The 12,924-nt window shown below is 35.8% G+C and overlaps 1 protein-coding gene across 1 annotated transcript; it reads right to left on the bottom strand.

Annotated features, from left to right (window-relative positions):
* Positions 1-2,297: 2,297 nt before the first annotated feature.
* LOC143174690 (uncharacterized) lies at positions 2,298-2,609 on the bottom strand. The gene has a single exon (XM_076368965.1). It carries the CDS (start codon positions 2,607-2,609, stop codon positions 2,298-2,300), a length of 312 nt encoding a protein of 103 aa, XP_076225080.1.
* Positions 2,610-12,924: the final 10,315 nt, after the last annotated feature.

Consider the following 12,924-nt stretch of genomic DNA (forward strand, 5'->3'; position numbering starts at 1 on the left):
AACCACGAATTACTTTCCCCTACTCCACGACGCCTTCCCCTGGCCAAGAAAATATGTACACCATTTGGATTCCTGCCGCGGGCAAATGCATCGCTGCGAACAGATTTTTGGGGAACGAAACATGGATACGGGAACGCGACTGTCTCTTACGTTAATGGCTACAATTGGATATATCTGGGACGAAATGGTGTTGGGGAAGACTGAGAACTTCATAAAATGCTTTCTATGGAAGGGAAGAATCATTTTTAACAAGTGTCAATTCTGTAATATTACTTGGTTTGTTGTTTTCAGGGATCTACTTACTATGATAAGAAAATATAAGGTGATTTCGGGTTATTTTTTTAAAAGGAAGCTATTTAAAATATTGATGCTATTATTGTAAGTTGATTAACGTGCAGGTTTCAAATGCGTCGGATGTTTTTAAGTGAAGATATTAGTTTCATCATAAGTTATGGCAATTTTATGAAAGCATTTCGGAAAGTTATTGTTTAACGAAACTAATAAACCAACAAATCAAAAGAATCTGAAGACAATTTACAAAATCTGGAAATTTCGAAATTTCAAAATCGAATTTTACAAATATTGTCTTAAGTGTAGATTACATTTGCAAAGCTTACTTTTGAGTTGTGAATGTGTTGTTTATATTAATAATTTAACATTATTAAATCAAAATAAATTTTAAACATTCGTGAATTAACCTGTTAATGTTAAGTACAATATCTATTAATGTATTCCTTTTATTATATATGAAAAAAATGTTTTTCATGGAAAAGTGGTTGTCTCAGATATTTAATTAAACTATGGTTTTTAAAAATTTATTATTAATTTGGATCATTTTTATGCGAATTGCAGAAACCGAATGTGATTAGCGATAATTCCTCTATAGGGATTACTGTGAAACATAATTTTCATGTTTGTGAGGTATTCAAAAGTAAATAGGAGTATTATTAATATCCTCGTTTAAATACATTTACATATGTATGGTCAAGTACATGACGAAGCTTCAAACTAAAAATTTTATCATGTTCAGTACGTTATTTCAAATTCTTAATTTAAACAAATTTATTTTGGATTGATAATCTCACTATTACTTTTAAGTTATTTAAATAATGAAGTTTATGCAATATTATCCTTCACTTAGTATTTTAAGCAATTTATACAGATATTTATCTTTATTTAGGTACATGCTCGTAGTAATATTTTAATTAGGAAGAAATTACAGTCTACGGTTCTTACGGATTCCCGCATTAGCAGATTAAAATTTAAAAAGTGCAATACAAATATCTGACTTTCTCGAACAAAATTTCTCTACTTCTTCGCATGAAATGATAATATTGGATGTAGTATTTAATGCAATACTCTATTAAAATTGGAACGTTTGCCTTCATCTTTCAATCTTGGAGAGTATGTAAGTGCTATTACTTAAGATAACTTTCATCCTTCCGAAACGTTTAAATATGTTTGAAATTAATTAAATGGAAATAATCAAACATAACTATAATATTCATATAAACAAGATACATTTTTCTTATTTATTACTTGCTATATACCACTAGTAACTTTAATATTTGTACACTATGAGATTTTTACTTTGTTACATCATAACTTCGTTTCTAACAAAACAAAAAAAATATAGTCAAGTATTATATTAAGGTATATGTCTAGTAAACAATGGTATAAGTTTCATTTACAGAATTTACAACAATTGTTAAATAACACGGTTTAAATCAAACTCTTTTCGATTTTCACGTTACTTTCATATTCGGACACTTTTAGAAACTACTTACTTTTAGGCTAATTTTTTTAATAATATGTGTTTTAATATCTTGTTGGGTAGCCATCCTGCTATATCACTTTTTTTAAACGTTGTGGTATATTGCTATTGATTTTTTAAAAATATTCAGTAGTTACAATGTCAGATTCTTCTTTTAATCGATGTTTCAACATTTCTTTTAAAGATATTGTTGTTTTTCTGATACGTCACTTTAGTTGGTCCCACACATTTTCAAGAGGTTTGAGGTCCCATGATTCCCATTTGTATAGCACTTTTGTGTAAATTAGTTTTTAATATGTTCAAATACATATTTTTGTCCATAATATTTCCAATAAAAACTAATTCGCTCGATTCAAATGTGGATACACAGGCCCAGACGAGTACACTGCCACCTCCCTGCTTTGTAGTCGTCTTTAGATTTTTTAAATTTAAATTCTTCATTTTTCTTCCGCCATACCATAATTCGTCCATCTGATTCAAAAATGTTAAATTTACTTTCGTCGGTAAAAATGATAACGTTCCATCATGTTTCTTGCTTCAAAACAAATTCGTTAGCAAAATGGAATCTCTTCTTTCGATTCTGTTCCTTCACATACGGTTTCTTCCTAGCCAAGGTTTTGCGGATTTTTTGGAGATGTACCTTCTTCCCAATCTCGTTTAAGAACTCAGCTGCTAATTTTGGTTTACTGAGTGTAGGATCCTTCTTTATTTTTCTGATTAGTTTCCTCTTATCCCGTGCATCCAACTTTTTTGGTTGGCCCTTTTGGTGTATAGAGTCTATACGGTCCTCATATTCGAATCGTTTGACGATATATACCACTGAACTTTTACTCATGTTGAGCATGACAGTAATTTGTGTACATGATTTGCCATTTGCGTTGTGAAAAATCACAAGTTGTCGTATATTAAAACTGGTATTACTTTTGCGTGGCATTATACGTGTGTACTTAACGATTATAATTATCGAAGAGTAACTGATGAAATAAGGATTCTTAGCATCATCCGAACAGTGGGCTGTGTTTGTAAACAAACATTGCGTTCTAACTCGAAGTAATTCAGCGTAAACACTCAGAAAAGGTGCTGAACAGAGTTTTATTTAGATCGTGTTATTTAACAATTGTAAATTCTGTAAATAAAACTACTATTGTTTACTAGACATATACCTTAATATAATACTTGACGATGGTTTTTGTTTATTTTGTTAGAAACAAAGTTATGATATAAGAAAGTAAAAATCTCATATTGTCCGAAAATTTAAGTTACTCACGTACCTTACAATCAATAAATCCTCTACCAATTCGTTAATCCATTGATCTTATATTGTTATATTTTCCTACAACTTTCCTTATTTGAATAAATCTACGCGAACACTAATTCAAAAAAGTATTTAAAATCGATATGTTTGTAACAGAAATCGTCATCTCAGGCCTGTAATATTCGATTTCAGTGAAACGTATACATGTTATTCTCACAGGTACCTACCGCAAGCGTTATACACACGTAAACTGCGAAATACTACTATTCAGAACTACTAGTATACAACATTTCCATTACAAATACATGGACTAAATATTTGTATGGAATAATGCAGATCTGAGCAGTACTTGTTAATAACCGATTGAATTATTAGAACATAAAGTTCGAAAAATGTCGAAAAGAAAATAAATAAAACTTGCCGACGAAAAGTGGTTATCTCTCGGTTGGCCGCGCAACAATGCTAGTCCCACTGCATTGTTTAGCCCCGCGCTAACAATACGCGGCCTGAGTTGGTTATCGCCGTTGATAAGTGGCATCCGTTACTCCGTGGGTTTATGGCAATTTGAAACATTAATTGCAGATTAAACAGAGGTCGCAGGTATACTGTGCAGAGGTAATTATGCCGCGGTAATCTCCGGCTGACCAACCGCTCACTATGCCTGAGCCAATCCTAAACGTTGCATTGGTTTCGCCGTGCATCCATGCGTCGTTAATGTGGGCCAGCGCTCGAGTGTGTACACACGCGGCACGGTCCCATGTACGAGTGTCGAACACACGGACGATTTGCCATACGTGATTGACAGTACACACGTGCGAACGTAATGGACATCGACGTTTGCACCAATTGCCAACGTAAAATCGTAAACTGTCGTCGTTCCGAGTCTGTTCGTGACAATATGAACCTTGACGCCGGATTTAGGAGCGTCCAGAGCTACTATACAAAATCAGGGACGTCTATCAAAGTTGAATCGATGGCGGACGTTTATCTATATGGGATTGACGTTACCCTATCGACGCTAACTTCTTTTTTTTCTTTTATTGAATTATAGAGAAACCTCCGAAACGAAAATTGGGGCTGCTTTAAATCCCGCAGACATAAATCGATTTCACTGGTCCTGGATTCGTATTTTTTCCTATTTCCGTATCGATGATCGGTATTCTCCACACCGTCCGGCACAATCACTAGAATTTTTGTTCACAGATACCGAAAATATTTTGCTATAAATGTGTACCGTTAATGTGCAACATTTTATATTATTCTAAATGATTTATTGCTTCATAATTGTAATTGTGATTTTTATTACAAAATTTATTACAAAATCTTTAGCTGTTTGTCATTAATCGTTAAAAGATTTCTAAATAACCACTGATAAATAATACATTGTTTTCCAATTTCCTCTCTTTCGAAAGAACATTAGAAGTATATATTACTTGGTCTAAGAAATTTAATAAATTGTAAGCGGTTTAAAAGGCTTAATGTTACCAAGGTTACATTGAGAGTAATGACATTCTATGGATGCGTGTGTTGATAACAGTTGATAAGTATTTCGCTTTATTGTTAGTACTCTAATATTGTTATTTGTATTTTCAACATTTTTTGCCTGCGTCATTCAATTTTATCTTAACATGATGGTAAAAGTAATTATAAAATGAATTTTCAATAGTCTTTAGTATACCATGGAAGCCAATATTAACTTTACACATGCATACCATCGCTGAATAACAATGCGCTGGAAACCATTAAACCATTTTACGAAGAGCTGACAACTGATGAATTGTTAAAACAATACATTGGTCAATACATATTAAATAACAATATCTCCCCGTATTCATTAGTACAGATCTTTATTCGAAAATATTCACATTGTCAAAAACAAACGACTGGAACCGGAACGTATTGGTAGCATCAGTAATCAATGAATAATTTATGTTATTAACTAAAACAATGCAAGTAATGGGAACAGAGCAACAAAAAATATTTCATAGAAAGGAAACAAAGGCATTGCGTGATCTATTTTATGAAAACGATGGAGGTCGTCTCTATGGCCTAGATATAGTATTTTAAACGACGGTCAGACATATTTCACTATTCCTTTTAAAATTCTTTGAACAATTTTAATAAGCCCATGTACTGTATCTCCGTCTATAGCTGAAATAAGATCATCTGTATACAATTTCAATCTATTCTTGGTTACAAAGTCAAGATGAATGATAAAAATCAGTGTTTCTAACTGCTAAGCTTCTAAGTGCTTCTAATTTCAACTAAAACTTTTTATAAAGACTGTTCCGAAAATACTAATGCACAATAAAAACAATACGAACAAATCATTAAGATTTCTTAATCAGCAGAAGAATTACAAAATACGAGACAATTTTTCTATGTACTTTGACAGCAAAGAACACCATAGTATCCATAATGAACAGTAACGAATAAAAATTCATGAAAAGGTCAAATATGTACGCTCACCTGAATCTTTAAAAGAAAAAAAGAATACCAGAAATTTCTCCAAGAAAACGCGGGTCAACTAAAAGATTTTATTAAAAGGAAAAATTAAATGTATCTACAGCTGTAAATATCTACATTCCAGCATCCCACGCTCTACTTAATAACAAGGAGGATCGAAGACGCTATAAGTTCGTTTTTCAAAGCAGCGCGCTGCTCTTTCCTCTTTATCTCCCGTCGGAAATTTTTATTTGAGCCTACTTGAGAACAGTTTACAAACACCGAGCGATAACAGGCAGCATCTTTTGTCGCGTTCCTCGAAAATTGCGTTCGCATCGGGCGAGGAACAAGGTGTTTACCGTTCGCGATGCCTTTCGCCGTCGGCAGGTTTTTCCGACGGGTATCCGGAATACGGCGTGCACCTGGCCGGAGTAAGATTACGGAAACGAGGTGTCTCAAACGACATCCCGTATTAACGAATTCCATTATGGGAACAGTTATGGCGTCGCGCTATCGTTACTGATGAGCTCGGGGAACGACGGCACGTATTACGAGCTCTCGGCGACTCTTCTCTGCCTGACTTTGCTTCTCATTCGCCTGAAAGCCCCGAAAATGCCGTGCCGGTCAAAAACTCTGAATCCGTAAACACCGGTGAAATTATCCATTGAGGATGCGCTTTGATTAAATCTGCGATTGAAATCAGTTTCACGCCATTTACCTTCTAACCGTCTCGGCAAGGGGGTGGACCCGAATACTTTTGTCGAACCAAATTATTTGTGTAACGGGATGCCACCTGTTTGCTCTAGTATTAGGCAAGTGATAAGTAAAGAAAAATAATTTATTCAGGTAAAAGTCACTCGGACGAAACATTCCTAACGGCTAGTGGAAGTAAGGGAATCTTCGAAGAACTGTAATTGGATTAATTAATTAAAAAACGACGTACAGTAGTTCGAAACAAAGAATTTCGTAACAGTTTGAACAAACTTATGAACTATAAATGGCGTTACAATGAAATTTGTTTTGTAAATATTAAGAAACTATATCAACTTGCAAACAGTATAATGTTAGATGCTTTCCTGACGAAAAGTGCCGTTTCTAAAATATTTAACATCAAATATTCGTTTCAACCTCAAAGGTTATTTTTCATTAATTTTCATCAATTTCATTTTCGAAATGTACCATTTAGCAAGCATTGCTAACGTGACGGTGTAATTAATCCATCCCATCCATCGTTGGTTCTGATTTTACTTTCTCAGGATGCCACTAAAAGTATGGTACAATCGCCTAAAGATACTTCATTCAGTGGCTTCAAGCGTCTAATCTGCTCACAGCGCAGCGCAGAAACGTGCCTCTACTTCTTCGATCAAGAGTATTCAACATATTACAAATTTCGTCGAATTTCCAGTAAAACAAAGAATACCGCGAACAAGAGGCATTTTAATAAATATCTCTTCACGTTCGATTTCTCGGTTAGCAAGCGATAGGATCCGCGCGTACTAGATAAAGAGTGAGAAAAACGCAGGATGAGATTAACCGAGCGCGGTAGAGCATTCTCCTTCCGCGATTCGAGAGCACGAGGCAGCGTGGACAGCCCGGCTTAGCGAGGAAGATAACATTTAGCCTCGGTCCCAGAAATATTCCGATCCGATCCTATCCGACGTTACACGTCTCGTGCCGCGCCACGGCAGCTGACGGCCTCACAAAAGTTTTCCCCTCTTTTCTCTCTGGTACCTCCTATCTTCCCACCCCCTAACCCCTCACTTTCTTCTCTTCTCGTTTTCCCTTTACCGCCGTTGATCTCTGTGTTCGTCTTTCTATTTGCACTCTCTTCCTCCATCCTCCCACTACGTCAACTGAAGCGTTATGCATCCAGCTACGGGTCCGACCAGTCGACTCACCCTCTCTCTCTTTCTTTCAGCTTACCGGGCAACAATGAGGGGATCTATTTTATAAACACGGGATATTCCCCGCGACGTATTGTGCTGTCCGGCGAGAGAAGGGAAAACTCGGAGAAAACGGTAGACGGGGGCGGTGCAGGAGGAGGGGATCGAGAGAAATACGGTTCGCCCCGTGACTCACGTGCCACTTCACGGGCCGTTCGTCTTTCGTGAGCGACTGACTAGGCCACGATGGAGCACTCTTTTAAGCCGCTCCGGCTACTGATCCGAAGATAATCCCATTACGGTAAGATAGCCGTCCGATCAAAGGTGGAGAGATTACAAATTTTTCGGAGCCGCGCCGCTCCCTTAAAGGGAGGTCTTGCCGAACGAAGTTCGCTGGGAACCATTTCGGGCTTCGGTGCACCGTGTATAGATTGAAGGTTCACGAAACGCGTGGTCTAACAGATGGAGGGGAGAGTAGGATGTTCGTATATAGAGACGCGTGTTTTAAGACTAGTAAAATTGCAGTGTTTCTTCTTTATTTTGTTTCATTAGACTTGAGCTTTTCCATCTGTTGTCATCAGTATTATTTTGTTTTTAGTGCTCATTGTATTTGTTTCGTTTTTAGTTTTGTGGTTATAATTTGTGATTTATAATGTGTTCATGTTTGACCGTTTGATGAATTGATTTAGTATGTTGAATATAAAAGCATGTAATTTCAGCAATGGTTCATAGTTTCGCAATGCTGTTTGGAGCGAATACAGGGGGTGATTTGAGTATAATGGGAGGATATTGGTAATTAGATTTAATATTTATAATAGTACTAATTTTATAATTAGATATGATCTTTTGTAGAATTGTATTTCTTAAGAAAAAACAAACCATTCCATTTTGTGTGATTAATATGATGAAAGGGGATGGTTATACTACAAGCACTTTACTTGTATATATGTATTTATCGATTGAATAAGTAGGTTACAGACGAAGTTAATATTTGTGCATAGCGATAAATAAACATTAGTTCAAAGGGACAATTTACATCTACGTCATGTGTTTAAAACATTATTTATTATTAAAATCTCATTTACTACACGTATTAAAACTGTACTTAACCATTAGAAAACTTTTACCAAATTTAAGGAAAAGTCGCAGGAAGTTTGAAAAAAGGTTTACAAGATTTAAGAATTCGACTATCTTGTTTTGACGAACTGTTCTTTATTTATAACAGAATGTATTCCTGATATTACTATGGACTAATATACCTTGCAATAACATTTCAATTATTTTTCTTAATTTGATTTTATGGTTATCACTATCGAGCTATATGAACAGTTTTTTACAAATAGGTCATAAAATAATCGCTATGAGAATGTATCGATAAATGCACTTTTATAAGCATCAGCTTTAAAACGGCACGATTCCATGTCAAGAATATGCAGGGACATTTTAATATGGGGCGACAATTTGTGCTGAACGTGTGTTTTCATTACAAGTACTTTTCATTCAAGATGTCTGTATATTCTGTGTCAACGATTTTATATGTTTCTCCTCCAATTATTTCACGTGCATACTTTAGTATGCTTGTGCAATAGACTTTAATTTCTGTATTAAATTCTTTATTAAATAAATTGAACTAATATTCTGTTGCCTTACGTTTCATACATGTATATTATTCTGTAGAACATGACTACTTTATTCTCATTTCACCACTTCCCAAGCTTTTTATTTTCTGCAAGAAACGTGTTTGTTCTTTTTTATGCAATAAAAACAATCTTACTATTCTTGGTATAACTATCAGTATTTCAAATAATTATGTGAGCAAACATAATATAATTATAGCTAATCTTTCACAAGCAAAATTTGGTCATGTTATATTTTCATTTATATTGACATTCATTCAAATGCAATCTAAACTAAAATAAATCAAACTATTATTAATATCAAACAAGTAGTTCTAACCAATGTATGGACATTAAATATACATATAAGCACTAAACGATTATATCTGACACACGTAAACATCAATGGAGCTAAATGTAAATTCAGTACGTCGTAAAAAGACGTCATCGGCAGTGAACGTGTTAATTGGTCAACGTTTCCCGTACCCATCCCTTCAAGCGTCCCGTGAGTCACCTGCTTATCTCGCACGAACAGCTTCACCGCAGCGGTACGGTACGCTCGAAAACTCGAAAGCTTAATTCCGGCCATATTGGCCCAAAGATAATCACATTTCGGCGAGCGAGAGCCAGTGCTCGCACGAGGAATCACCAGCTCGGAGTTTTTCCAGAGTGACGGTGGTCGGGGTCTCTGGGACCCGTCCCAGTTCCGGCGCGTGCCAAATAAAACGCCGCGAACGTGCGCGGTCACGAACGACCGCAACCGTGAAAAATTGTCAGCTTACTGCTCGAAAGCTGGCCGAACAAAAACGAATCGTCGATACAAAACGATCATTATCAATGCTGGCGAATTCATTCTATTATGGTGCGTCCAATGCTGGCCATTATTCGCACAAAACTTTATTTGACTAACAATAACGAATAAATCATTAATTGTTATTTGGTTATTTGATATTCAGGGTATCCGTTATTTGTGCGGGAAACCTTTGTTTGTTCTCTACTATTCGCCATTTCTTATTCGCATTTTTAAATTTAGTTAATGGTACGGCAATATCATTTATGCTTCTTATATTATTATACGTAACATAGGGTAGAATAATTTAAAGTAACGAATAAAAAATGTCGAATAAATTCAATTTACTTATTATTTGTGAACGATTAATATATTAATTATTCGTTATTTGCAAATAAAAATCAGATTGAATTTATTCGTCACTCTTTAGTCGTTATTTTAAATAACTTTAGCACAACACTGGATAAATTTGCACCAATCGAATGAATGCTCGCAAGATCCCCACTCCGACAATATTGAAGCTGAGACGAGCACTCATCCATTCTCGATAAACTCGAAACGTTCACTCGATTTTATAAACAAATGTCTGCATTTTCGAATGCTCGATGAATGCTCGTTCGATTTTAGAAACTAAGTAATTCTTCAAATATTATATTCGCTTTATTCGCAAGTAAATCACAAATTTTCACATGTTCGAAATATTCACCATTAATTTCAATAACTTTATTTCATCTTCATGGGAAAATTGAGAAACTCTAAAATAGTGAGGGAATGTTTGTATTTAGAATAAATTTTTAATTGATTAATCTCTCGTCCTATGATTTCTTTTACAAATGTGCTTGATGAGACAACTGTATCGTTAATAATTTATTAAAAAATGAAGAGAATTGGATACTCATTCTATATATACGTTTCCTATTAAGGTGAACGTTCGATGATAGAAAAGTAACATTTAATTTGTATTAAAAAATAAATATATAACATTTAAATTTATCGAATTTAGATTTAAATTTTCTTGGCGAGTTCAACACGACATTATAAGACAACGGATTAACTGGAAAGATAACAAATTATTTTGTACGCCTAAATACATGAATATTCGCTTGGTAGCCGTTCACGCCAAACGAGGACGAATTGGTCAGAATGGAGGTCGAATGAGCAGTCGTTCGGTTGATCTAAATGCATCATGATTGAACAAAGATCAGTTGAATGCAATTGTCGTTCGGATAATCGCTCCCCGATATCCTCCATTTCCGTGTCTTCCTCTGTCGTTTCTTTCTTTTTCTTATTTTCTAATTGACGAATGCATATCTTTGAATTCCTTAGGGAGACACGTTCCGATATCCAATGGCCGGTCCGCTTCAACAGCGAGAAAAGATTCTGCGGATGACACGAAAAGAGTGGGATTATTAAGTTGTCCGAGAACCTGACATCCTTTGTCCGCGTCCACTTACGACGATGTCCGCGGACGAGCTCATTGAAATTATTCGGATAACTGTAATGAAAAAGTATCATGGTGTCCGACCGGGAGTTGCGGAAAAGAATGGACGCGCCTTTAATGGAACGTGAAAGAAGATTTCTAAATGAACGAATGTTGTAGATGAGTGAATCAAAAGAGTAGGAGGTATGCTAAAGTTTGAATAATTAGTTCAAATTAGCTATTGACTGCGATTTGCCAAGCTAATATAATTATATAGGAGACAGATAATCACATAGATTCGTGCAGTATACAGGTGGAATCGTTTAAAATTGGAACTTAAAATATCTTTACTGTTTGCGATAAGAAAATTTCTCAATGGAAAACTGTGTACTTTCAAGAAGTGAATATTATTAGAAAGGGGGCATCCTTTTAATACATTTATGACTAAAGAAAGAGTAAAAAATATTTAAGGACTTTCCATTTGGAAACAGGTTAAACATATTTTCTTATTTATTTATAGATGATTCGAAATATTTATTTTGTAAAATGTATTCTACTTTATCTACAATTCCCTAAACTGCACAGGTACATAGTCAAACAAATTAAAACGATTGTGAATATTTACAAATGAATACTAAACCAATGTATTAACTCTACAACAAAATATTATTAACGGGATTGAATAAAATTCACGTCTGAAAGAATTCATTTTTAGCACATCCACTTTATTATTAATTACTGTAGCTTACTTCCCAGAGTAGAAATCGGAGATAAATAAATATTTTTGAGAAATAAAACTATCAATTTTTTTAAGTATCTCCATTACTTTCAACGAAACCATGGAAATACTACAGAGTAAGAAAACTAGCTGAAACAGCAATAAGAATCGTAAAGAACATTGATCGTCACAGCTTCGTATGCTAATGGCCAAGTAACAGTGAAATGAAGGAAACATACATAAGTATTTCCCGCTGAAAATTCCAATTACAGAAGCCGATTTATTCAAGAAGAATAATGTCCTTTCCGATAATGCGACTGGGTTTTTATTTAACAAGCAATAATTTCTGTATTTCTTCTCCGGTTCTCATTACCGAATCGACGGCGCAGCTCAATATTTCATGGGTCAAATCACAACGGTAATTGTGCCATCGGAACACAACCCTCCCCAGCCTATCGGGGACAAAAACTATTTGTCTTCGTAGCCGAGTCTCCGGCGGCGTTTCCCGGCTGGCCGCGTGTCCCTCCGACCCCATACGTCCCTGATAAATATTTCAATTGCACCTGACCCGGGATAGAGTGAAATAATGCGAGCGTGTAGCCCGTGTTTTCCAGGTTCCCCGGTTTTTGCGTTCGCGGCTTCATATTTCATCGTTCGGTTACGTGACTCGCAAGAACCGGGACTGCAACGGCCACGAGGAAACGAATACACGCTGCCGGTAAGATGAAAATCAGGAAACCGCCGGGGGATAGAGGCCGCGGGAGGGGAACAGAGAGGAAGAGAAGCGCGAGATGGCGAAGGGAGGCGGTCCCCGCGGATCGTTAATAATAATTACGAATTACCGTGTTGGTCTAAAGCCGCGATGGGGAGGGATTGAAATCGCCACAAACGTAAAGTTATGACGAGGATTTATAACGAGAGGGCCGAAGCCGCGTCCTCCGCGAGGTGTAAATTGCTCGGCCGCGAAAGAAAGCCTGTACTTAAGCGGAAGGGCGGCTGGAAATTATATCGGGCACGGCGTTA

Source organism: Nomia melanderi, chromosome 7 (genome assembly GCF_051020985.1).
Source record: "Nomia melanderi isolate GNS246 chromosome 7, iyNomMela1, whole genome shotgun sequence".
NCBI classification, from domain to species: Eukaryota; Metazoa; Arthropoda; class Insecta; order Hymenoptera; family Halictidae; genus Nomia; species Nomia melanderi.

Bases quoted from the DNA above. Each gene is read 5' to 3' on its own strand.
- LOC143174690 (XM_076368965.1), bottom strand. From the start codon at position 2,609: ATGAGTAAAAGTTCAGTGGTATATATCGTCAAACGATTCGAATATGAG.